Source organism: Maylandia zebra, linkage group LG19 (assembly GCF_041146795.1).
Source record: "Maylandia zebra isolate NMK-2024a linkage group LG19, Mzebra_GT3a, whole genome shotgun sequence".
NCBI lineage: Eukaryota > Metazoa > Chordata > Actinopteri > Cichliformes > Cichlidae > Maylandia > Maylandia zebra.
In genome coordinates, this window is record NC_135185.1 from 18,414,210 (window position 1) to 18,440,109 (window position 25,900).

At 38.9% G+C, this 25,900-nt stretch overlaps 3 protein-coding genes and 1 long non-coding RNA gene across 13 annotated transcripts in view; 2 read left to right on the top strand and 2 right to left on the bottom strand.

The window, feature by feature from the left end:
• Positions 1 to 509: 509 nt before the first annotated feature.
• LOC112436524 (uncharacterized) lies at positions 510 to 4,304 on the bottom strand. Of its 2 annotated transcripts, none has more exons than XR_013094489.1 (3): positions 4,224 to 4,304; positions 2,576 to 2,691; positions 510 to 1,577 (listed from the first exon to the last, which is right to left on the bottom strand). It is a non-coding gene; the product is annotated as an uncharacterized LOC112436524 (long non-coding RNA). The 2 variants fall into 2 exon arrangements; XR_013094490.1 differs by lacking the exon at positions 4,224 to 4,304 and adding an exon at positions 3,487 to 3,507.
• Positions 4,305 to 4,355: 51 nt separating this feature from the next.
• Positions 4,356 to 11,884, top strand: slc39a9 (solute carrier family 39 member 9). Of its 2 annotated transcripts, none has more exons than XM_004539978.3 (7): positions 4,356 to 4,899; positions 5,023 to 5,131; positions 6,518 to 6,721; positions 7,088 to 7,156; positions 7,553 to 7,638; positions 8,876 to 9,010; positions 9,253 to 11,884. In XM_004539978.3, the coding sequence occupies exons 1-7, from the start codon at positions 4,804 to 4,806 to the stop codon at positions 9,484 to 9,486; spliced, it is 933 nt and encodes a 310-aa protein (XP_004540035.1). In that variant the 5' UTR covers positions 4,356 to 4,803; the 3' UTR covers positions 9,487 to 11,884. The 2 variants fall into 2 exon arrangements, with proteins under 2 accessions (XP_004540035.1, XP_004540034.1); XM_004539977.3 differs by having other exon boundaries at positions 4,358 to 4,899; positions 6,515 to 6,721.
• Positions 11,885 to 12,443: 559 nt separating this feature from the next.
• On the top strand, positions 12,444 to 24,582 carry plekhd1 (pleckstrin homology domain containing, family D (with coiled-coil domains) member 1). Of its 2 annotated transcripts, XM_004539981.3 has the most exons (14): positions 12,444 to 12,543; positions 12,668 to 12,842; positions 15,501 to 15,594; positions 15,737 to 15,826; positions 16,267 to 16,343; positions 16,510 to 16,601; positions 16,696 to 16,748; positions 16,916 to 17,010; positions 17,158 to 17,251; positions 17,880 to 18,067; positions 19,154 to 19,286; positions 20,519 to 20,663; positions 21,114 to 21,257; positions 21,689 to 24,582. In XM_004539981.3, exons 2-14 carry the CDS (start codon positions 12,688 to 12,690, stop codon positions 21,841 to 21,843), a joined length of 1,515 nt encoding a protein of 504 aa, XP_004540038.3. In that variant the 5' UTR covers positions 12,444 to 12,543; positions 12,668 to 12,687; the 3' UTR covers positions 21,844 to 24,582. The 2 variants fall into 2 exon arrangements, with proteins under 2 accessions (XP_004540038.3, XP_024662061.2); XM_024806293.2 differs by having other exon boundaries at positions 12,472 to 12,842.
• ccdc177 (coiled-coil domain containing 177) overlaps positions 23,616 to 25,900 on the bottom strand; it is a 173,403-nt gene continuing 171,118 nt past the window's right edge. For all 7 annotated transcript variants that reach the window (XM_076877653.1, XM_076877655.1, XM_076877657.1 and 4 more), the window contains one exon: positions 23,616 to 24,179. The gene's annotated coding sequence lies outside the window, so the exon portion shown is untranslated. The remainder of the gene's footprint in view (positions 24,180 to 25,900) is intronic.

The following is a 25,900-nucleotide window of genomic DNA, read 5'->3' on the forward strand; positions in this document are numbered from 1 at the left end:
AAACAAGCTGAAATAGAAGAAGTGGAGAAAAAATGCAACAAGCTGCAGAAGCAAAACACCGAAACAATCGAGGAGCTGAAAATCCTCATCCTCGAGAAAAAGGTGCTCGTGGAAGAGCAGCTGAAGAAAAAGAAAAAACGCTTCTGCTTCTTCTGGAGGAAGAACACTCCTTCTTTCACTACTGCCAATGTCACCTCTTCTTCCCCCACCTCTGCTCCAGCTTAATCCCCCCCCCCCCCCCCTTAACTACTAACACCTCTCCCATCTCCCTCCCCTCTTTTCACAGTCACCCCCCAACCAGTCCCGACAGTTGACTGCCCCCTCTAGAGCCTGGTTCTGTCATAGGTTTCTTCCTTTAATTTTAAAGGGAGTTTTTCCTATCCACTGTCGCCTAGTGCTTGCTCAGAGGGGATTGTTGGGGTTTTCTCTCCTCTCTCCCTTTCCATCCCACCCACCCCCACCTTTTCTTTTTTCTTAATAATTGAACAATAAAAACAATTGGCCGCTAATTAAATGTGTCAAATCAATGTCTTTATTCAAGAATACAAGAAATGGGTAATAGCTGCATGTGTGTTTGTGTGTGTGCATAATATGCATACTTTACGTGTTGGATCCAAATCCCACAAGGAATTAAATAAAACAAGAAGACAAACAAAAACAAATATTTCTCTCCCTTCCCAGGTCAGGAATCAGGATGAGGAAGAAATGAGGTCAGATCAGTGCAGGTTTTTGCACTACTGACATAAAGTTTCTGCTGATTAAAAAAAGTATGTCGATATTTCTGAAATACATTTGCAAACAAATAACTTTGACAACTTGTGTTTTTTCATAAAAGAAAAAAGAAAAATCAGAGAGCAGAGCTGGTAAAACAGCTTAGCTCCGCAGGTTACAGGAGATCAGATGCCAAATACTTTTCATGACAGTCTTCGTTATTGCATAAATCTCCCCTTTTATCATTGATCAGTAAATCACTGCATATACATTCATCTAACCATTATAATTTCATGAGTAAAGACTCTCAGATGACTGAATGGCGGTTTTAGTAAATGTTGAACTTTATTGTGATTTCTATTTTTAGAATCAATAGCACACATTTTGATTTCGTTTTGCAAGCTGCTGATTTCACACAGATCCACTGCCCAAACGTGCCTTTGAGTTTTTCATCATTTAACAAGAATAGGCTCAGGCAATCATTGTGGAATTAGGCTTTGGGAAGGTCTGGGGACAGGTATGATGGTGGTGGTTTTAAAGCACTGTGGCACAACAGCTTGACTCAGGGAGATGTTAAAGATGCCCGCTAGGACATCAGTCAGCTGGTCAGCACGGGCTCCGAGCACGCGTCCAGGTATATTGTCTGGTCCAGCAGCTTTGTGTGGGTTGACTTTAGTGAGAGTCCTTCTCACACTGGCCGTGGACAGGGACAGCACTTGGTTGTCTGGCAAGCGGGTGGCCCTCTATAGTCCGTCTTGCGTCCCATTTAAGCAAGTGCGTGTTCACACTGCCCCTGGATGTCCTGGCCTCTGAGGTTAAGGTGTACGGCTCCTGGTTGTCAACTGACCAATTTATCATGGCAAAGTCTGTGGTGGACAAAAGATAAGAGGCTGATTATAAAAATGATCCATGCACGCCTTATGACCTACAGCATGTACAGTTAACACAGCTAAATGGCTGTGAAATTGTAAAATTACTTTTGAAATAAAGCTATTCAAAGTCAATTAACTGTGACTATAATAATAGCAATGTTAGCCAGCAAACAAAACGTTAGCACTAATTAAAATAAGCTGCTAGGTGATGTTACTGTTTCAAGTTCTCTTATTGTTTGACATGTAGGGCAGATATTTTGGTGACACTGAGATCAGCCAGACACTAAACAGCAGTGTAATATCAACGCTAGATTAGATGTTTTCTAATCCGATAAAATGACATTATTCCTGTTTATAGAAGATGTTTGTCGTCTGTTTGTTTGACTGACAGGAACAGGAAATAGTGGTTGGAAATTACTGTTGGTGTTACATGAGGGTAAAGAAGGGCTTTAAGCACCTGGGTAAAAACTGGACCCATGATGAAACACTACAACAAGTACAACATATTCTTCAGTTTTAATATGTGACCATACTGTGCAGACTGCTGATGAGTTACACGGTTACATTTCATTAATCATTGTTAAACTAAAGTGGTAAGCAGTTACTTTATCCTTTCACTTAAAACTTCCAGGAAAAACACTACCTTGGCTACTTTTGTGCTTACATTTGATGTATGCTGGGTCACTACTTTTGCACTATAATGCTGCTGCTGACACCTTGGTTCACACTGACAATTAGAAAAAAGCTGATATGAAAAGAAGGATGGAAAATGCCTGGAATTTAGTTACACTTGCAAATACTGCTTCCTCCAAACTGCAAGCATCAATAAAATGTTACAGTATTGTTTTCTATATCTGTGCATATATCCTTATTGGTAGTTTTCTCGAAATAGAAGCTCTTCATTTAAAAAAAAACAAACTCTGATAACATTGCTGAAGCTAGCGCCCACCCCTACTGCACGTACTGCAAATATAAAACTGATATATACTTACATCATGAAGCAGTTGATGTCTGGTTTCCGACAAATACAGTAAAGAGGTGCGTTCTCCCCCTCCATACCAGTGTTCTCAGGCACTGGTACATGGTCAGTGTCAGACACTTCACTGTCCTACAACATACCACATAGGACCACATTAGAAATGACATGTATGTAGACATGCTAATTATACCTGGCTAAATGGATGCAGTAACAAAATGTTACTTAACTACTCTAGTTATTAGTTTCCAGATGTGTGCAGTTGCTCCAGTCTTACTGACAGTATACTGTTTCAAACACCAGTGCCAACATTTTATTTTTTAAATCTTAGTATGATTCTGCACCAAGACTTGTGGCCTGTTGCTCGGTAACTTATTGTCTGACTACATTAACTACAGTTCATAAACATCATTCATTTTCTCCTACTTATTTTATTCAGGTTGTATTCCAGCTGTCATAGGGCAAAAGTACACCCTGGACAGGTCGCCAGTCTGTTGGAGGGTTATTAGAGAGACTCAGACAACCACTCACACCAACAGCAACTAACCTAACCCCGCGCATGTCTTTGGAGTTCAACACCAGTCTGGCCGAATCACAGATAAGCAGGGTGTCTGTGCTGCAGAGCACAGCTGTGTCAGAGACTCTCGACATCAATGTAGCGTTAAGGATGCGGAGCGATGGGTGCACTAACGTAATGAAATTATGAGAGTGATCGTCATTGTCTCTATGTTGTTGCGCTCTTATTCGTATTACTGAAACCATATATCTATTCTAGCTCACCCTAAAACTGTGGAGAAAATTGGTCTGTTAATAAACGTGGTCAATTATTTGGGAATGTTCTGGCAAGAACGTCGCATTCTTCCGGTGGGGAAACTAATCATAATACATAATAATTATAATAATAATAACAATAATAAATATAATCACCGGTAAAGTCAGTTAGCGAACACTACTGGCATGTAATGCCAATGACGACCATTTCACAAACTGTCGAAAATGCTCAAAATGTTGTCGGTGTTGTGCCAAAGTAGTTACCCCCGTCAACCAAGCTCTTGCAACGGTTGTATAGGGATCGAATGGCCCGTAGCAATGGGCCAGACACCCCATACTCCCGCAACACCTCCCACAGGACACCCCGAGGGACACGGTCGAATGCCTTCTCCAAGTCCACAAAACACATGTAGACTGGTTGGGCAAACTCCCATGCACCCTCAAGTATCCTCGAGAGGATAAAGAGCTGGTCCAGTGTTCCGCGACCAGGACGAAAACCGCATTGTTCCTCCTGTATCCGAGGTTCGACTAGCGGACGAACTCTCCTTTCCAGCACCCTGGCATAGACTTTCCCCGGGAGGTTGAGGAGTGTGATCCCCCTGTAGTTGGAACACACCCTCCGGTCCCCCTTCTTAAAGATGGGGACCACCAACATTATATACATTAAGTGAATATTATGTACATTAAGCAAATTAAATATAACAATCTGGAAATTTTACATTGAAAATCTAAAAAAGTATTAACAATTTTCCTCCAGTGTATTATTTATTTATAGTCATATTTTACGTTTAAGTGTATTATTATTTGCAATAAATAACTAAATAAACAAATAGCCAAACAAATAAATAAAACTTTAAAAACCGCACAAAAATAAAAACTGCAAACTCTCTTACAGAATCTACTGTTGGTGTTTATTCTTGTTTTTTCCCCATGTTTATGACTTGTTGCTAAAATTGTCACATTACTTCCTTATCTTTTCCAGCGAGTCTCGCGGATACGTGGCAGGTCGCCTAAACTCTGACCCGGAAGCACTTTGATCAGCTCCAAACAAGAAGATGTTCAGTTAGCCGGTGTGTTGACGCTAACCGAATCGGGAAGTTGCAATATTATTCTGACAACTGGACTTGACAGAAAATATGCGAAGTATCAGTTGTTTGCACTGGACGGTTACTGTTTCCGGGTTTCTTTTTCATTAATATCGAAAGGCATATACATACTGACGCTAGTTAGCTTAGCTTTGACTGCGTTACCGAGGCCAGTGAGCGACACACTGACCAGTTATAAAGTGGATGTTTAGCACCAGACCGGGTTGGTACCGAAAGTGGGTCGTGACGTGTATTGAATTAACCACCAAAAAAACTAATGTTCTTGAACTTTACCGTCACGAGCAAAGGTCCGTGCTAAAAGCGCAGGTGGAGGTTGGATTTGATGGTATAGCTTAGCAGTAGGTTAGCCGAAGAGAAAAGTGCAGTCATGGACGATTTTAGCTCGATCAGCCTGCTGTCCCTTGCGATGCTGGTGGGATGTTATGTGGCCGGGACGATACCTTTAGCGGTTAACTTCTCAGAGGTAGGTTTGTGACATACATATGCATGTAGCTAACTTTAGCTACCAAGCTATCATAAAATGGACTGAACTTTCAAACAATAAGAAGCTACTGTGCTTAAGGTCTGGGTCTCTGACTTTGTTTAGGAGAAGTTGAAGCTGATCACTGTGCTGGGAGCAGGGCTGCTCTGTGGGACTGCACTTGCCGTGATCATCCCAGAAGGGGTCCATGCACTTTACGAAGAAATCCTTGAAGGTAGGGTTCCTTGGGGGAGATGGAAGGTTTGCTCAGATCATGAATGGACAGACAATTAAGAATTAACTACTGTATCAATAACTGTAAGACAATGTAATAGTCGTGATTTTTTACGGACTGCAATATCTTTGGATTGTGCACGTTTGAAGATAAGCTCATTCGGTTATTTTAGTCTATGGCTCAGAAAACTAGTAATAATGCCTTTCACAATCAGCCGGGATGTGCTACAGCTCTTAAAAATACGTGTTCCTTAAGCTAAGAAATACATGGATGAGTTGCAAAGCTCAGGGCATCCACTGTCATATTGGTTTATTTCTAATGTACAGTGTGTTTCAGAGGCTGCCATGGTGAAATAGTCAAATAAACATAAATAAGTGATAAACGTCTCTCCTAATTGTAGATAGATTAAATTAGTTAGCCGGTTAATTATCAAGAAAGGACACCAAGTTTTCCCTTTGTGTTGTTTTGCTGCTTTTCTCTTTGATGTGTAATGTAAATGTAATCTTTCTTGGGTTGGTAGTCAGACAAAACAAGTTGTTTAAATACTTCCAAAAGTGATCACAATTTCAAATGAGAAGCAAATTGTTTTGCCCCCGCCACACACAATTTTGGCTGCTTCCTGTAAGTTAAGAAAAAAAAAATCTTGTTAGAAGACCTTGAGCTAATAATTGTTTTGTGTTGCTGATGAAATGTATTTATTTATTTTATCTGTTACTTGAATAAACTGTACAAGGTGACATACTCGTACTGTTTGTTTTGTTTGACTGACAATACAAAATCCAAAGATATTCAGGTTTTCCATCATGTTGAATCAACTTGTTAATTTCTTTTATGTACATTTAACAGCAATGTAGATTAAACAGTTGATTGAACCTTTTTACAGATAATTATATGTTACATAATTGATTAGTCATTCTACTGAAAGTACTGAGTAATTGTAACTTTCAGGGGTGCATCTTTCCTGAGTGTCTGTTCTTTCCTCATTTCCTGTCTGCTTCTTATTTTATGCACTTTATAATGCAAAATCTAAAATAGTCTTTAGATGTTTGTGACAGCGCTGGATTCCTTCATGCTTGCAACAGGCTTAAACTGAAATATACCAGAGGAAAATTAAGTAGAGAGCATGTAGACCAATGATATGTGCTTGTGTACATTGTAACAGTATGAATTTTATTTAAACAGAGGAAAGTAAAGTGCAACATCATGAAATCAGTTTCTGCCAATTTCTGACTTATTGTCATTTCCATATCAGTATTTATAGCAGTATTTATGATGGTCTCTGTGCTGTGTGATGGAATTTTAATTTTACATTTCTTTGGTTCTGATGCATTAACGTATTTGTGTCTTTATCAGACCATTTTTCTGCTGATTTTTCTCTTTCAGCAGGTGGACACCACAGTCACGGCCAGTCTGCAGTTGCAGAAGCTTCCGAGGGAAAGGGTGAAGCAGAGGCAGCTCTTAGTGCTAGTGGGAAGCATGAGCACAATCAAGAGCAGCTCCATGCCTACATTGGAGTGTCTCTGGTTCTAGGCTTTGTCTTTATGCTACTGGTGGACCAGATAGGTAGTTCTCATGTTCACAACACTGAAGGTAAGCATTCAAATAGCCTTAGCCAGAGTTGGTTAGGGAAAAGCAGCAAAAGCAGCTTCGTCATTAGTCTCTTCTCATCTTATTCTCCTCGAAAAATAAGATTGAATTAAACCCAAAACACATCCAAATGGCTCAACTGCTAATTCTGTTTTCCCAGATGCACCCACACTCTGCACTGAACAATTTTAGAGATCTTTATTTAAGCTGATAATACTCTTCAAAGTCTGCCAATGTTGTGGTGCTGTTTAACTCGGTGTGGACATAGTGGTCCATCAAGATTATTGATTTGTTTCCTTGCCACAAACTGTTTGAGTTGTGTATGTGTGTTTATTTATTTATTTATTTATTTTTGGTTGGTTGGTTTAGATCCAGAGGCAGCAAGAGTTGCTTCCTCCAAAATCACCACCACCCTGGGGCTTGTGGTCCATGCTGCAGGTAGGTCTGATTTAATATTGTCTGATAATGCTACTGTACACAAAATAAATATTAAATAATATTTAATATTAAATAATATTTAATATTAATTAATTATATTAATATTTAATCATAAATATTAAATATGTATTTACATTTGGTGGAACTCATGAAAAAGATGTAATTTTATTCTGTACCTGAGTTTGTGTTACTTCAGAATACTATGAATTTAATTAAGCTTTAAATTGTTTTAATTTGGAAAATGTATACACAAATGTTACTTTTCAGTTCAAACAGTATTAGTTTCTTTTTATTACAGTAGTTTAATCCAGATTTTATTGCTGTTTTAATGACGAATCATTGCTTTTAAGTGTTCCAGTAGTTACTGTACCTTTCTGTTTTTTTTTTTGCCTGCAGCTGATGGTGTTGCATTGGGTGCTGCTGCCTCAACCTCTCAGACCAGCGTTCAGCTCATTGTCTTTGTAGCTATCATGCTGCATAAGGTAAATATACATCATATATAATGCAGTCAGTGGTTGATTTTTTTTTTTGTTTGTTTGTGTGTATACGTATACTGGCATCTTAAAAATAAAGTTTGATCAGGCCTGTGAAAAACTAACAAGCCCAGTGATTCAGTAGCTTGTAGAACTATCTTTAGATGTGATAACTTCAGTAATTATTTTCTGTGTGACTTTATTAGTCTCTCATAGATTTGCCGGATATTTTCCATGTTGAGGTCTGGACTTTGCAACACTTTGATTCTTTTTTTTCAGTCATTCTGTTGCATTTTCCAGTGTCTTCCAAGCTTTAGTTGTCAGACAGATGGCCTTACATTTGACTCTTGAATACTTCGATTTGTTTACCAATGACTGCAAGGTGTCCAGGTCCTGTGGCTCCAAAACAAGTCCAAATCATAACTTCTCCACCACCCTTCTTCATTGTTTGTATGATCTGTTTTTTTCTTGATATGCTGTGTTTGATTTTCTCCAAAACAATGTGGCGCTGTGCATTATGGCCAGACATCTCCACTTTAGTCTTGTCTATCTAAAGGACATTGTTCCAGAAGTCTTGTGGGTTGATCGGATCCAATTTTGGTAACTTAAGCAAGGCTGCCATGTTCTTTTTAAAGAGAAGATTCCTTCTGTTAGCAACCCTTCCACAGAACCTATACTCATTCAGTATAGGTTCTGTGTTTAACATTTAAAATTGTGACTGAGGGCTGTAGAGTCTGAGATGTAGCTCTTGGTTTGTTTGTTTTTTGCAATCTATCTGGGCACTGTACAGTCTGACCCTGAGATGAATTTGCTGTGTTGTCTATGTCTAGGAAGATTGTCTGATATCTTGAATGTTTTCCTCTTGTGAATAATCATTGTCACTCAAGAATGATGGATATGTTTGCTTGTTGTTGTATAAAAATGGACCTACAACCCTTCCTAGACAAACAGTTGCTTCTGCTGCTGATCGCTGCAGAGGAGCAAACTGACAAAACAGCTGCATTTATAGAGGTGCTTACACTTAATGATGATCAATTACTACTCCTCCATAAATCCTAAGGAAGCAGTAAGGGTGTCTTTAATTTTTGCAGGCCTGCAAATGAATTAAATTTAAGTACAGCTACTGAGTTTATAATACACAGAGGGTTTTTTTTCAGCATTAATTTACAAATTAACTGGTAAAAGAATTGATTGTTGTTTGCTGCAGTAAATTGCTATATAAACTCTTCTGTTTTGTTGATTGTAGGCGCCAGCAGCATTTGGTCTTGTATCCTTCCTAATGCATGCCGGTCTCGAGAGAAATCGTATCCGCAAACATCTCTTGGTCTTTGCCCTGGCAGCGCCAGTCCTCGCCATGCTCACATTTTTAGGTCTCAGTCAGGTAATTATTATATTTTTGCACTGATCTGTTTTCATTTTGCTAGATGTTTAGTTTTCAGTGTTAACTGTTTGGTACAATACAGTACTTTGAGGATCTAGATATCCAGCTGTCATCTTACTAGTCTGTATTGTGATTTTTACACTACTGCCCAAATACTACAAAGACATTATTTCATCAACACTGGAGTCACTAGAAAAGGAGAACTTTAAGCTTTACACTGTTCTTGTCTCTTCCCCTCTTAGAGCAGCAAAGAAGCACTGTCAGACGTCAACGCCACAGGTGTCGCCATGCTTTTCTCTGCTGGCACTTTCCTCTACGTGGCAACGGTCCACGTTCTGCCTGAGGTGGGGGGCGGCGGTCACAGCCACGCTCCCGCGGGAGGAAACGGAGGGAAGGGACTGAGCAAGGTGGAGGTGGTAGCTCTGGTGCTGGGTTGCCTCATTCCGCTGGTGCTGTCCATCGGTCACCATCATTAGACCCACAGCTCATGATGGATTTTAGATGGGTGTACAGGAGGAAGAAGCTGAAACAAAGACTTCAATCACGGTGGATTCAGATGTCTTATTGCTTGGTGTCTGTTAATGGATCTTGTGCAGGGACTTCTTATGACTTGAAAATGAACTCGAAGCAGGGAACGAGTGAAAATCAGAGTTGCTCCAGTGACAACCAGTGCACATGATGACATTTTATCTAATGACACTGACAACAAAGTATAATGCATCTACTGTATGTATGCATTAATTCCACCAGAAATCATTTTTTCCAAGATGCCAGAGGTGGATCTTTTAGATGAGTTCATTTAGGTCACTGTGGATTTTTCAGTGTTGCGTTATAGTGCTCGTCCAAGTCGAAAAATAGCCCTGATTTCATTAGAGACCTTTTACTAGATGGCAGTTGCACAGTGAGATTTAGTCTTGATTAAACTTGTGATATCTCAAAAGCAGTGAAACTCACTTTTTTAAAAATAATTGTATAGAGTGTAGATAAATTAGCAACAATACTGATGGATTGGATCTGATTAAGTGCCATATTAGCAAGCCTGAAACAGATCTCTGAAGAGGATGGCCCCCAAACAACACTGGCTTGTACAAGATGTTTTCTTCTTGCCAGAGGTCATGTTTTCACAGTAGGTCAGACAGATTAACCAGCAAGATGCTTGTAACAGTTTTTCCGTGGCTAGTGAGTTTGTCTAGCAAGTGGAGTGTCCGGCACCGCTAGAGAAATCATTTGTAACAAGCTCTTTGTTTATGCGACACAGTTTCCTTTAAATCCTGCATAACGACAAACACAACTAGCCTCCCATCTGAACATCAACTGTCACTTTTCTTTAAAATGTCTTTAGTTTATATTTAAACTTGGGATAAGTCTGTGTTGTAGAGTGTTTTCAGGTGGTGGAGGGATTTGTCTTGCTCGAGGGCATTCATTGGGTAAAACTTTTTTGGGCACAGGAGAACAGACCTGTTAAAGATTGTTTGAGGAGAATTTTATTTGGGTTAACTCTCTATTAAGTAATTATACTTACAGCAATAATCACCAAAAAGGTGAAATTGAGGCCAGGTCACTTCTTTGCCAGCAGTGCAACCAAGTCTGAAATGTGTACAGAGGGTTTGTCTTGATCATAAAGGTGCTCGTTATGTTATTCACGCACCAAGATCTGAAAGTTAGAGGGTCCCAAATGCTGCTCTGCCTCAGTTACTTCTCTGCTCCAGCACCATTAAAATGTAAGTAGGCTGATTTTGGATATCCTCTGTATCACTGTGCCTGCTCACAGCAGAGCTCGCGTGTTTGTATATGTATGTATACTGTACAAAGCAACTTCTTCCCTCCACAATCATGGGGATTTCCTGTGTGAGACAGAACTGCTTACTCTCAATTACAGTTTCTTTTTTTTCTATGTTGAACTTTTGGACATCGACGAACTCGTCTTCGCAGTACCAACTCAACAAGCTACAGACTGACTTGAGGGGTCTTTGATTTATGTATAAATTTAAGGCTTTTACACACAACCTGTGAATTAATTCTAACTTGTATGAGAAGAAGCACGGCGTGTTGTTTTAGGCTTTATTTTGTTTGTTTTGTTTTTTGAGTGACTGTGACAGAAGGTGGGGTGAAATTGCATGCAGACCAGAAGCTGCATGACTCTTTTGTTTTTTTTCTGAGAAACTGTTTGTGCGTACTAAAGGGAACTGGGAACCGTCCCCCTCCACTGTGATGCTTGACAACTTGGCACACTAGTAGGCAGCCTCATTATGTACCATTATATCTCTGTAACTTGAGTTACTACGGCAATCTACAGCTTTTTTTTCATCCCTTACAGAAAACCTTAAAACTTAATGTGGGGTCTGGTTTGTGGCTTGATTCAATTTAATTAACATTGCAGGGAAAAAAGCTTTATGATGGTTAAATAGCCTCTTTAAAGTTTGGAGACTAGAGTTGGCTGCAAGATATCTCTTTATAACTTCTTATTCAGAATGTAGTTTGTTCACACATGATCCCATCAGTTTCAAAAGTATAAATTTAAAAAAAAATAATTTTAAATTAATATTTCAACTCGAGGCTTCATCATCTTTTCCAGCCAAAATACTGGGGTTTAATTGGCTGAAGGCACATCCCCTTCAGATTTAAAATGATCTAAATGCATTTCATGATTAAAGATAAAGGCTCATATTGGGGCTGATTATCTCAATCAAGGGGGGTGGGGATATCAGGCTGATAGTTGTATAGTTAATTTCGGTGGAGGTCGGTGTGAATCTGTTTTCTCTTCTTTTCCTATCATTCCTAAAGGGGTCTGCCTTATTTCCATACTTTGATTGTAAAAATCAGTTGTAAAGGAGCGTGTTTTATGATGACTAAATTAAAGTTTTTTTAATTGGTGATGATGTCTGATCATTTAACTTACAAACATAATGGGTCAGTAACATGTTTTGACTTTGACTTTAGAGTCTGAATAAAATCACAGAGGTTCAGACTGCAACTGTTGCCTTACAGTTACACAGCATTTATCTGTCCTGGATTTCAAGGCTGAACTATCGGTATCTTTATAATCTTCCGTCCATCCACTCGGACACATGTTCTGTAAATGAATCTGATACCCGTGACACTAAAGCTATACAACAACTGTTCTGACTCTTCATCCTCTTTAATAGAAAGTTGTGGAACCATGGCTTTCCTCCTAACTCACTGCTAGGGTGCAGGATGGACTGATGGAGAGACTGGAGAGTTCATACCTGCCAATAACTGGAAACTGCTCCTCTCTGCAAATACTGTAATCTGAATAACAGCTTTTACTGGCTGGAATATATCGACTGGCTTCAGATTTAGCAACTCATTCCTAAAGCTTCTCTCCCTCCCCCATTGCCTTCCAGTATCCCCCCCCCCCCCCCCCCCATCCTGTTTTCATCATCGCTGTGCAGTCAGTCTGCCTCCAGCTGATGAGCGTATTGGCAGCTGCATCGTTCCGCCCTGCTGAGTTATTGGGATTTGTTTTCTGCTTTTCCTGCTTTGTATTGAAGCTGTGCCTGCAGCACCTCTATGTGTGTATGCGTGCGTGTATGTGTGTGTTTATCGGGTGTTGCTGGACTAATTGTTATTGAGTGATTGCATTGTGCTTTGTTTATTTATTTTTATTTTATTGATCGTTTTTGTCCCACCTCCCAGGGCGAGGGAAGCCACAGAGGATGTTCTCGTCTTCATCCAGGAACTCTCGGTTTTCGCCCTGGTCATCAATGGAGCAGTCAGACTCTGAATTGCTGGACATCAGCACCAAAGTGCAGCTGCATGGCGTGCTCTGGAAGAGGCCGTTCGGTCGGCCATCAGCCAAGTGGTCGCGCAGGTAAGGGTGAGGTGTGACTAAGTTGTTGTTTTGTTTCGATCCTACAGCTAAATGTGATCAATTCTCTTGATGCCTCAGCTTTTTCTTTAGTTTGCAGGCTGCCCCTTGACAGCGACAAAACAATCATGTTTAGGAAGTGGTTAGAATTTTCTCTCCTGTATCAAAGTCTGAACTAAAAGTTTGAATTAGCTGTGTTGTATTTAGAACTCATTTATTGGCTGTTACAGCTGCAAAATAAAAATTCTTGCATACTGAGAAAAAATGAAACTTTTTAATTTGCATTACAAATTGTAGGTAAAATATCTGGAGTAATTTTTCCCTATAAATTGACAATAATTGTTTTATTTATTATCTTTTATGAATGCTTATTGATTAAACTTCTTTATTTTTAATCCCAGAAGAGAGCAATAGGATTTTGTAAACTGTACTTTGACATGTTTTGTATTAGAGGATTGCTTTATATAATAACAGGAAATATTTATCCACACCCGCATTTTCAGTATATCCTGAGAGCAGTTTAAATTTGGTCAAAATGCCTGGATTGATATCTTGAGTCATGGTAATGCTCTTAGTTTACATAACAGTTAAAACGACAATATATGGTGGATCCAGAGAGTCCATTTGCAGCACACCATTTGTAACCTATCCCAGCTGCTTGTGTCATAAAGGTCGCTAAAATTTTCAGTAAGTGCTTCTTTGGATTTCTGTGCTAAATTTGGTTTAGTAGGTTTTATTGTCGTTACCAGCTGTTTAATATAAATCTCCCAACCAGTGGGATGAAATGTATGTAAAAGACTTATCAGCCTTAAGTGTTAATAGTCCAGCATATTCCACAGCTGCTTTTGGGGTGAAAATTAAATAGTTTAATGAAAGTCAGGACGAGTATTACACATTTGGATGTGTTGTAGGAGATTTTTCTAAAGACAGGAACATCTTCTAGTGTTGGAAAAGTAGGATGTATTCATACTAGAAACTAAATGTTAACAATTTATTCACTAGTTTTGATTAATTTCTAAAATAAATATATCTCTTAGTCAGTCATTTCCGTTATGAGTCCCACCCAAACTCACAAAGCCACTCCCTAAACTAGTGCAGTATTGTGCAAAAGCCTTGAGTTATTATTCATTTCTTTATATTTTGTTTCCAAGGAATGAGACTACAAGGCTTTCTGAAGGTCTTTCAGTGTTTTTCTGTATTGTGATGAAATGCTGTGTGTTCACACTGACCTATGAATCATTCAAACATTGAATGATGAACTAATGCTGAGTTTACACATGACAAACAATCTGGCAAAGAACTATTTTTACAACAACAAAGTGCCGCTACCTGAAAAGTTGTTTAGATGGTGTGCAGCATGTCCTGTGAGGAAACTGGACAAATTGAGGACAAAAGAGGACGTGGTAGGCCTAAAGCTTTATCTGTACTGTCTGACAGTCACATCCTTAATAGGGAAGAAAATCCAGCAAAGACCTGACATGGTACCTGAGAGATGCTTCTAGCCGTGCAGTTGATCCATCTACTGTTTACTGAAATGGTCTCAGTGGTAGAGCGGTTGTCAAGAAGCCATTTTTAAGGAAGGAAAACAAAGAGAAAATGCTGGTGCGTGCCAAATTAAATAAAAACTAGACTGAAAATAAGTCGAAACAGGTCTTTTGGAGTGATAAATCATACCAAATATTTTTCATGTTAATTTCAAACTTGTTAGAATTGCACAAACTCTGTTTTTGCTCTATAGACTCTATTTACATGTGTGTTTGCACATTTTTCAATAAATAATTGTACCTATTTCCCATTTTCCTAACAAAATATAAAGGCAGGCTCAAGACTTTTGCACAGAACTGTAAATGAACTAATTTTCTTGTGTCTCTTTTTATATGTGTCAGATTTAATGTAATGACTCTTTGAAACAAACATCCTTATTTTAAGAAGGCTTTATCATTCCAGTGTGTAGACCTGTTTGCAGTACTCTGATTAACAGATCGATAAATGGGATTATGTTATATAACAAAAACTGGTTTAAAATGGTTTATTATATATTATATTCATCCAGATTATACTTATAGTATGTCTGTAATAATAAAACATGTGCTCTCACAACACTCTAAACTTAATTTTACATTTTAATACATAAAAAAAAATGATTCCACTCTTGCCACACATTTCTCTGTGTTATGATTGGTGTGATGAACAGACTGATGATTGGACCGGTGGACTTAGGAAAAATATGAATATTCTTCTTAATGCTCCAAAAAATAAAATGGACAGAAAACAGCAGCTCATACACAAAATAACTGTACTCGTCACTGCTATTTAACCCAAAGCAACTCAACAGTTGTTTAAACAGAAACTTTTTCAAAACCACAAAATTATTTAGTGCAGCAGCAGTAAAAGAAAATTGAGTCCCTAGGCTGAGTGTGTTAACATAGCATGGATTCAGTAATGAGAAAGTAAAGATATTACAAAAGACGTGTGTGCAATAAGACTGAAAAACTTGCATAAAGAGAAACGAGCAGAGAAAAGTGTTAATGGGTTATCAGCAAAAACATTTTTATATTCAGTCAATCGAGTGACTAAAACTTAGAGCGATGCCAGACGTTGGTTCCTTTTAGCCCCACAGGACTCACTCAGTCTTGCTTTCATTGTTTCCTTGGTACAAAGATTCTTCATCATCAAAGACAGCTTCTTGCTCTACTATGCAGAAAGTGAGAAGAGAAACTTTGAGACCAACAGGTACTTCAACATTCACCCCAAGGTGAGCAGCTGCAGTATCTCTGGTAACAATAACAAAATTGAGCAAAAGTTAGAGATGTGCTTGTTTTCTGATATTTTAGTTTAGTTTTGAAAGATCAAATGAACTCAAATGACCAAAAAAACAAAACCTTTTCCTGACTTAGGGAGTCATTCCTCTGGGAGGATGTGTGGTGTCAGCAAATGAAGACTTGGGGATGCCCTTTGCCATCATCATCAACCTTGAAGATTTCTCTGTAAGAACAAAAATCTTTTCCCATTACATTATAAATGATTGCAAGTTTAAATCAAATTTAAAATAAGCTGGTGGACACCAAAAACTAAGCTAGAAATCCGTATGCCAGGATGAAGTACTCTAAAATAAGGTAGATGTTAATTATTAATGTTGTGGTTACAGTTTTTTTTCTACTGCACCCAAGTGGTTAACAAACTAATGTCATGTAAGTCTAAAACTTGTCATCTGTGAAGCTGCGTGTGGAGAAAAAGCTGCACACAGACAACACGCAACAACAAATTTCTACAAAAATAAACATGTCAAACAACTTGCACATAGTTAACTGACTGGAGCTGTAGAGAGACACACTACCAGCACCGCCCCAGCCAAAATTCATTTTACAGCATGAAACGATCATTTATTAGCTGCTAACATGTAAAACACAGTGTGTCTGGCCCCCAGGGCACCATAGTGCTGGCTGCTGAGTCTCAGGAGGAGCAGGTCCAGTGGATGGAGATGCTCCATGAGTCAGGGAAAGTGTGAGTAATTCATTTACTTCATTCAGAATGATTATTTTTGAGACACATTTCTTCTGCTGTTAAAAACATGCTTCCTTTGTCTGCTGCAGCTTTTTAAAAGCATTTGAATGTTTTAATTTTGCTAATAGTGCTTTGATTTTCTCAAATCACTGCATCTTCCCAACAGCACATGGAAAAATGCACAGCTGGGGGAAGCGATGATTGAAAGTCTGGAGGCTCAGGGCTTGCAGCTGGCCAAAGAGAAGCAAGAATACCTGGGTAAGCAGGAGAAAGGTCATCTGAATAAATTTACCTTTCAAAGGTCTTACAAGTGAAGGCAGGGTATTAGCAATATATTTATTTCTTCTTCCAGATAAACTGATGGAAGAGACTGAGGAGCTTAGTCATCAACGAGCTCAGAGAGAGGTGAACTTTCAAGGATTAAGAGATTAGTATTGATTTGTAAATAAACAAATCATTTAAGTTTTATATGGAGATGATAAAATGAAAGATGCAGATGTAGTAGTCACCTTCATCATGAGATCATTGATGTGTTATGTTTTAATAGTTATGCAGTTTGTTTGTTCATGCAGGAGCTGGAGCGTCTGAACCAGATCCTGGAGGAGGAGAAACAGAAGTTTGAAGAAGTGGTCGTGGAGCTAAAGGCGGAGCAGGAGCAGATCAAACTGTACACACTCAGCCTTGATACGTTCAACTTAATTCTCCATGCTCAATCATTGTAGTGGTGCTGATTTAACGCAGGTTAAATACGGTTTTATCCCCATCTCTTTGTCTGTTTTGTTTTACTTCCACGTTTGTTTGTGCTGAACTGCAGCGACCTGGATGGCACAGCTCAGTCCCTGAAAGGTGTCGAGCGTGAAAAAGAAGAGCTGAGCAGCTTGACGGTCACACTGCAAAAATCCCTCGAGGTATTTAATTGAAAACCTATTCCTGTATCATACAGGAATCGACGACACACTACATGATTTCAGACCACCTAATCCACCTTCTAGCTTATCCGGGGGTCAGGTCACAGGGGCCACTCCCCAGCTCTACACATCACCTCTACTACTAGCTACTTTACTCTGAACTGAACTAACTACTTTAAAACCACAACCTCCTCAAGTGTTGGTCAGGCGGGGATGATGATGATACCCCCCTGATGTCCTGGCCGTAGCATGTGTGTTGTACCTCATGTAACTGGGAGAGCAGGCCATGAGACCCTTCTCCCGAATGGACCCTAACTGGATACAGTTATCCTCAGCCAGGACTCGAACTTGCGACTACCGCTCCAAAGGCGTGTAGTCTCACTACCACGCTATCCAGCTGCTTGTTATGTTTTTGTTGTTGTTGTACTTAGTGCTAAAATAACTTCAGGCAGGTTTAAAACAGTATGTTGGACACAATAAACAAAGTTGATTTCAATGAAAAGATTCTCACTTGGCTTATATGAAGTATTAAATAGGGGATTTTAAAAAATGTATATGTGACAAATCAACTTTTTTTTTTTTTAAGTAAGCAAAATCTGTATCTCTCCTGTTTTTCATTTTTCATCAGGAGCTGTCCCAGGAGAAACAGCGAACGCTGCAGCTGCTGGGAGTAAAGGAGCAGGAGAAGGAGGCGGAGGTGGAGAGCTCAGAAAAAAGCTGCATGGAGTCTGAGGACGGTGACCTGCTGCAGGACCTGCATCACATTGAGGAGCAAATGAAGATCCTGCTGAAGGAGAAAGATCAGGCTGAGGATAAGTGGGTGTAACCTCAAGAGCAAACGATTACTGGCAGAGCATTGTTGGAGTCAGCAAGGAATATTTTAGGATTTTTATTTCTCTGATTCTTTTTAGAGGGTACATCAAATAAGACCATGTTCTGTTTTGATATTCTTTGACTGATGAATCATACATCATACCAGGATATCACAAAAAACAGTCTGACAGGGAACTTCTATAATAATGTATTACAGGATGTAACTCTTAGTGGAAATGTGTATTGATCCTAAAAGAACCAGCAGATTGATTGGCGGCCGTAAGTGAAGTTTTACAGGCAGCTGTTATTGACTGTGTAGCACTAATGTTCAGTTACAAAATGCTAAAACCTATAACATTGCATTTTCCGTATGCTTGACCTTTACTCAGCCATTTTTCCTACGTAACATTTGGACTGACAGCAGTATTTTTGTCACATGAACACTATGTAACATAATCAGACTGAAAACATTCTCATACATTGCTTCGCTTGTTGTATCACGCTAGATATGTTGGATCACATTAAATGTAGTATAAAGGATGCTGCTGATGAGATTTTAAACCCTGCATGCTCATGAATGGATCTCACAACAATGTCTACTAACTGTAGATGCATTTTTGCTTTTTTATACTTGTCTACTTATACAGTGTTTGCCCCTTTTCATACTTGTATCACGATGAAAGTATATATTTTCTCAGTTTTATTTGACATTCAGGAATTCATTTAATTCCACAGATAGAAAACAGAAATAAACCATGGAACATAATTATTCTGTAAGGAATACTTTGAACCTTTGGGATCCAAAACCTCAAAAACTAGTTCAGTAAATACATTTTAAGCAGATACTAAATACTCATGGATAAATTATCTTTAAACAAAAAATCCAGATCTTCCCAGAAATGACCTGAGGTGTACATTCATGTGTCTCCTGTAGAGCTCAGTGAGCAGCATGACCGTAAGAAAACTGACAGATGCATCCACCATACAGGCAGTGTTGTTTAAAAACCCACAGACCAAACCCTTCCTTTAAGTTGGTCGGGTTTTGTGTGTGCTTCCTTTTTAATGTTGAGTGTGGTTTCTTTTATTCAGGATCAGGGAGAATGAGGAGCTGGCTGTAGTCCTGCAGCAGGAGAGGGAGTACTACTCGTCTCAGGCCCGGACGCTGCAGCATTCGCTCTCTCAGCTCAGTGTGGACAAGCAGCAGACTGAGGCTGAGCTCAAGGTAACACGGTGTGACTCAGCAGCTCTCAGCCTGCATGTTAATGAAACACCTTTTCAAAGATCACTGCGTTAATCCGCCAGCAGACTTTAGTCTTTAAATGTAGTTTGAGTGGAACTTTTTTTTTCTCTCACAACTTCCAAAGAATTTAGATATTTAGATGAGTCTGTGTATGTATTGATGTGTGACACTTCAGACCCTACAGCATAGCTTGCTGGAAACATAATATCATATTTTAACACCTATAACAACAGTGTAGCATCTCGTAACAACTGCATCACAACTGCTACAGACTCTGTAAAAGTTACTCAAATGCTTTTTTTTTTTTTACATTGCATCCAAATGCAAGACAAAAGTGCAAATGTAAATTTATATTCACATAAAAAAAGATAAGAAAAATAAGCTAACTTTTTCAATAACTGTTGCTAAAAGAAATGACACAATATAAGGCATCTGTCTCACAAATTATACATTACTGAGTGGCTGTATAGCAGCAAAATCACAGCAGGAAGTCAATTACACTGGTACAGCTAGCATGTATTAGTGTTGTGGAATTAAATGGAATAAATCATAATTTTTTTTTTAACAGTCATGACATCTCAAAATATTTCAAAGTCTTCTAATAATTACATTCCTTTATTTATGTTGGCCAATTAAAACATTCTGAATGTAAAATCCTCATAAAAACACCCTTAACGCCACTAAAGACTTAGAAAGAGTGATGATGACATCCTGTCAGTTGTTTCTATTGCATCCTGCCTATAATCAGCTGGCTCGCCCATCACACTCAGTCTGATCTCCCTGACTTTAAAGTATGCATTGCATTGACGGGGTTTCTCACTCTCATTTGTTGTCTAATTTCTCTGTTTGAAATTACATTTGTTTTCTGCCTGCTTTGCTTAATCACCTTAGTCTACCTGCTCAGACAGCTCCTTCTGCATCCCTGTTTCTCAGGCCTCAGCTTAAGTTGATTATTTGTAAAGTGCAGATGAGCAGTTTCAGATGCAGAATACCTACATGTGGAATAGCCTAACACTATAGATGTCTACATAATTGAGTTTTACAGAGATGTTTTTGGACAAAAGCTAACATCAATCAATATTTATTCTGTTTAAGTTCAATTTTCAAACTCGCATCAAAAACACATCAGCAACTGATCAGGATACTATGGACTAAAAATCCTCTACAGTATAGGTCTTAAATAAACTTGGCTTTCTATTCCCCCTTTTGCCCAGGCAGAGATAGAGTCTCGGATGGAGCTGGAGAGGAGGCTAAAAGAGGCTGAAGAGGCTCTGCAGAACTTGGAGAAAGGCCTGAACTCACTGGAGCATAGCAAAGAGAGAGATGAGAAGATGAAGGGCGACGTCACGCAGCTGAGGAGTGAGTGCATGCACTGTTATCCGTTTGGGTGTAGTTATCTGGTCAATATATGATGCATTAAGTGCACTGAAAAATTCAAAGAGCTTAAGTCGGTTGTTGGAGAAATCTGACTGTGGCGGTGGATCATGCACACGCAGAACAAGGGATAGTCGTTTTATTGCCATGGAAACTGATTTAATTTGGCACTTCTCACACCTCTGTGACTTTGTATGTTCACTAGAAAATATGACTCAATCATTTCTTATTAAATATTCCAGTAGACAAAAAATTTACTAGATAAATGTACTAGAACTGATTCTGTAATTTTTTTACCACAATGCCATATTTTAACCTGTCATTGTAAGTTTCCAAGCTACCACTAAGGCATGAAATCAGGACCCTGCCTGAGGGTACATGTTTGAAGGCAGAGCATCCTCTTTATAACGAATGCATCTGATTGTGTGTATCCAGGGTTCTTTGAGGAGTGTATCTGTGCAGCAGAAATTGAGGCAAAGCTCCCAGCCATAATGAAGAATGCAGTATACCTTCACAAAGCTGCTGCGCGCAGAATTAAGAGCTGCCGAATCCAGAGGCGAGCTTCGAAGCGTCACTGGTGTAAGTAATATCATGAAATAATCATCATAGCATAATAAAGCACCAAAGAATCATGCTTCTCAAGTCCCTACTCTCAGGTACATTTGGCTCTCTCTGTGGAGTGTTTAAGTTTTCTTTCTAAAGTGTTCAAAAATCCAATGCCATTTTATTGAGTTTCTACTTGTATTACGGTTACAGACTGTTAAATAATAGTAATTATTTTAGGTTTTGCCATAGAGTCTGAGAAATTGTTTAGTTAATCTTTTTTCAGAGCCCCAGTTACCAGTCCAAAAACCCCAGATCTCTGCCTAATACTATTTATTAAAAAAAAATCAAGAAAAGCAACACATTGTCTTCGTGACAAATGATTAAAGCAATACATTTCTGAAATGTCGTTGTCCCAAATGGAGCACTCCATTGACTGAGCTCCACATTTCATTGTCTCGCTACAGTGAAACACTCCAAGTCGTTCGCTGTAGCCAACGCTGACGGCAGCATCGAGGAGCTGAGGGAGACCGCCCGACGCCTGACCTCGGACAGCAGCTTCAGAGAGAGCGTGTACAAGATCATGGCTCGCAAGGACGCCACAAACATAACAGACGTCTGAGAGGAGATAGAGCGAGGTAAAAGAAGAGAAACGGTCCTTAGCTTCACCTCAGTCTCAGAGTCACCCAGAGATGCTGTTACCAAACCCATCATTAAGACGCTGTAAATGAATGTGCACAGAAAGCTGTGTTATTTGAAACCATGACAAAGTTTTAGTTGATCAGTCAAAATTTAAAAGATTAAATATAAGACCACTTTTTCTGTTCTCTCATGGTCTGATGGGTTTGTTGTCTTTTAGACTCAACAGATCTAGGAATGTTAGTGGAGTTAAATTGGGAACTAAATTCCTACAGCAGGGAAAACTGAAGATTAGGCAAATAAGAGCGACTGTGGAGCCTAAAGCGCCTAGGTGAAAAACAAGACTCCAAAGCAGCTCTTGAGTTTTGCTGTTTAGAGCTGTGGGGATTTATTTTAGAGTAGAACTTTAAATTTTTTCATTAACATAAATTATGTCTTTTGTTGACCAGAAGGAACTAATCACATAAGCTAAACTAGGAATGCCACGTTACCTACTCCTTTTTGGGTTTACTGTTATTTATTTTTAGCATAACCTTCAAGAAAGCATTAGTAATAACCCTATTTAATTATTGTCTGAAATTTCTATTTAATAGGTGCTGATTGTATCAGTTTATTTACTATATAGTGCTGTCAGAAAAGAGTCATAGTCACTCATGGTCACTAGTTTCTTTAAACAGTACGTAGAGAATGTGTGAATATCCATATTTTCTGAATTCTTGCAGTGGAAACATCCTAATAGCTGCTGAGTTTTAGTTCCTTATGGTCAACAGTTTCTGGAACCGTTTGACTGAAAATGACCACGTGAAGCTTTCAGATCTGATAAAGCCACATGTGAGTATCCTTAAGCTAAACTTAAACCAATATATTAACTAGTTACTTTTCATGCTTGAAAACTAACAACACAAGAGTTTTTAAAACGATTTACTGCCAATCAGTGGTTCCCTGTCTTTGGTTTGTGGCCTCTTATAGAAAACCTGTTGTTTAATTTTAGTTGTAGGTCAAATAGGTAAATTTTCACAAATGCACTATAGCTCTGAATCTTTCTTCAGTCACTTCCCCTAAGAGGTGGATGTGAGAACAAAGACATTTAATGAACAACATACATTAAAAGGTCTTTACCCCGCCAGCTCCTTAGTACAAAGTCTGGGTCATTGCTGATCATGGCAGTTTGCACCAATCTGGGAGCAGCTGTGGGTGATACTCAGGGGAATCCACATGGAGTGTGTTGTTGTCCTGTGTTCTGCTTCTTGCACCCTATAGTAAGGTAGCATCCTTGTTAATCCACACGTGTTCTTCGTCTGTATGGCACATGTGAGGGGAAAAAAGGTAGGACAATGACCTAACCTGATTTCAACTGAGTCTTAAACCGAGAAAGTTCAAAGCTCAGAATTAGAAAAAAAAAACAAAAAACGTAGGAACTTGTTTCTTAGACTTTCCACGCCATTAGTTTTCTCAGGACCTGTCAGATTGATTTTTTCCAACCCCTGCAGGGACCTGACCACTAGTTTTGGAACCACCTGTAATTAAAAAACCTTACCGTATTAAAAAGGTTTTTTAAAAATAAAAAGACAAGAAAAATGATGCAAAATATAAATTACACTTACTGTTAATATTTGAAGTACATTTTTCTGATTCTTCTACCAATGAATATCTGTGTTAAAGATGTATCTGTGTAACTGCTAGTACTTTTACCATTTTGTATTCCTGAAAAAAGCTCTTTACTAAATGAAGCAGATGGCACAGACAATGCAAATCCAACTTGAAAAATGTTTGTTTTTATTTTTCCACTTTTGATTGTATGCACAGACCTTCAGTTTAGGGGACTGACGGAAACGATGAACTGACAGATGCGTTCAATATCATCCACGACCATTTCATTATTGCTACATCTGAAAAAAATCCTTTCTTGATAATGCAACTCAATGTAATTCATCAAAGGAAGCATTTTATGATAATGTACAAATGTTAAATAACTCAACACCAGAAGTGATACAGAAACAAAGCCCACATGTAAGGGGAAGATGAGAAGGAAACATACGGGACTAAACACGACTTGATGCTAATAAAGCTGTTTTTGAACCTTGCACACGTTGTTTCACTGATGCAGGTAAAAGGCGGAAGATTCTTCTTCTCTGCAGAACAATAGTTGGCACTGTTAACGGGTACAAACTGAATAAAAACCTAAAAAATTAGATCTGATAAGACTGTATTTCCACCAGGAGAGGCTTTTTTTACACTTTGATAAAGCTCAGTGTGGGAGGAACAGTTTTGTCGGGAGGCTTGTGGGTTACATCACCAGCTCACGCTCATCACCAGGACCTGAAACACAAAAAAAATAAGACGGCGATGAATGTGGGTATCGGCAGTGCAGTTTGGTCTTCAGTAAAACAGAAGTTTAATGAAGGCTAGTGTTAAAAATAAGTATAAGGAAGAAATCTAAAGCCAGAGTACAATGAAAGATTTGGGCATTTTAGTTCAGACTGCATTCACTTTGCAGACTTACATGAGTTCAAAGACACAGCCATAAAGAACCATCTTCAGCAACAAGCAACTGGTTGATTATTTGTCCTTTTCTGTTGTTATTGCACTTTATTTGAATATAATTGATGGTGAAATACTATTTCCTGCTTTATTTAGGAAGGCTCATTACTTGTACTAAAACAAGAATGTCTACCCAAGCATTGTACTACAAAGTCCAAGTAATAAATACCTTTTTAAAAGACATTTTGTTTGCGTTTTCAGTATCACGAAGTAAATCTGGTTGGTAACATGCATGTGCATTTCAGACAGTTCATTGTGTTACCTTAACAAAAAAACATGTATTTTTATCTTTTGCACACCAGATACTGATTATTTAATTGTCTATAGAAAAAGATGGTATCTTCACTTGTTACATTAAATATATTTGATATATATATGTTCAAGTGTTGCTTCAAAGCAACACAAAAAGCAATTAGCTACTTAAAACTGCACTGGCTCTGCAGCACTAACTAAAAAAAGTGTGCATATAGTTGATCAGCTGAGGTGGGAGTCAGCTATGTTTGCATTCTTTGAACCTCTCATTAGCGTGAACGTCTCTTCGCTGTTAGAGGCAAACTACAATTTGGGTAATGACAGGGTTGGTGAATGTAGTTCGGCAAACATAAAATAGTGCCTACTTGAAACTGGTTACAACAAGGGTTGTGGAAATGTCGGAATAACTGTATTGTGATTTTGGAAAGAGACACTGATTCAAATGGCTTTTTATGGTGCTTTCAGCACAAGGCAAATGCCGTCTGGTTCCATTATATTCAAGAAAAGGGCAAACCATTTAAAATATGATAGCACATAAACGCCATCCAGACAGATAAATGGTGTTACAGGAATGAACCATCTCCATAACATGAATATCCTCTTTAACAGCTACTTCTAGCCAAAAGGGGTCATCACAGCAGGGCCTGCTGCATGTTTGAATTGGCAGATGTTATTTTATACCAGATGCACCACATGGCACGACCCCTAAGGGATTTATGGGATCAAACTGGGGATCTTTGGCTTGTTAGGCAAATATGTAAACCAAGTTCCTATATTTCCAGGGCGAGTTATTATTTATTTCTGTTGTTAATAATTACTAGATTTGCAGCACCCTCTGTGTTTGACAGTAACTATACTTTAGATTGCCGACTTTACCTTCTGGATCGCATCATGAGCACATACAGATATGCTGTCTCATCCTCCGACCTTACATCACCTCCCTATGATTATATGCTTGGAACACTGCGGATCAGTCAGCCATAAGCCCGTTAGTCCTCTGCTGGCCATATTTATTCTGGCTTTAGATATCCAACATGTGACTGCCCGAATTGCTCAGTTCAGTCTACTTCCTGGCTGCAGTTGCGTGCAGGGAGAGCAGCTGACTCTCCAGGTGAAGGTCGACTTCTGAATAAGTAAAGAGAGGGAACGCTGCAGCAATTTCCCACTGCCTCACATAGATTTTACACATAACAAAGTGAACTGAGTAGTTTTCCTGTAACACCCCACAAATAATGAGCTGCCAAAAG

Excerpts from the sequence above, each read along its gene's own strand:
- slc39a9 (XM_004539977.3), top strand. The coding sequence starts at position 4,804 with ATGGACGATTTTAGCTCGATCAGCCTGCTGTCCCTTGCGATGCTGGTG. Across the intron at positions 5,132-6,514 it reads TTACGAAGAAATCCTTGAAG|CAGGTGGACACCACAGTCAC; the intron begins GTAGGGTTCCTT and ends TTTCTCTTTCAG. Across the intron at positions 7,157-7,552 it reads GCTTGTGGTCCATGCTGCAG|CTGATGGTGTTGCATTGGGT; the intron begins GTAGGTCTGATT and ends TTTTGCCTGCAG.
- plekhd1 (XM_004539981.3), top strand. The coding sequence starts at position 12,688 with ATGTTCTCGTCTTCATCCAGGAACTCTCGGTTTTCGCCCTGGTCATCA. Across the intron at positions 12,843-15,500 it reads TCAGCCAAGTGGTCGCGCAG|ATTCTTCATCATCAAAGACA; the intron begins GTAAGGGTGAGG and ends CTTGGTACAAAG. Across the intron at positions 16,344-16,509 it reads CTCCATGAGTCAGGGAAAGT|CACATGGAAAAATGCACAGC; the intron begins GTGAGTAATTCA and ends TCTTCCCAACAG.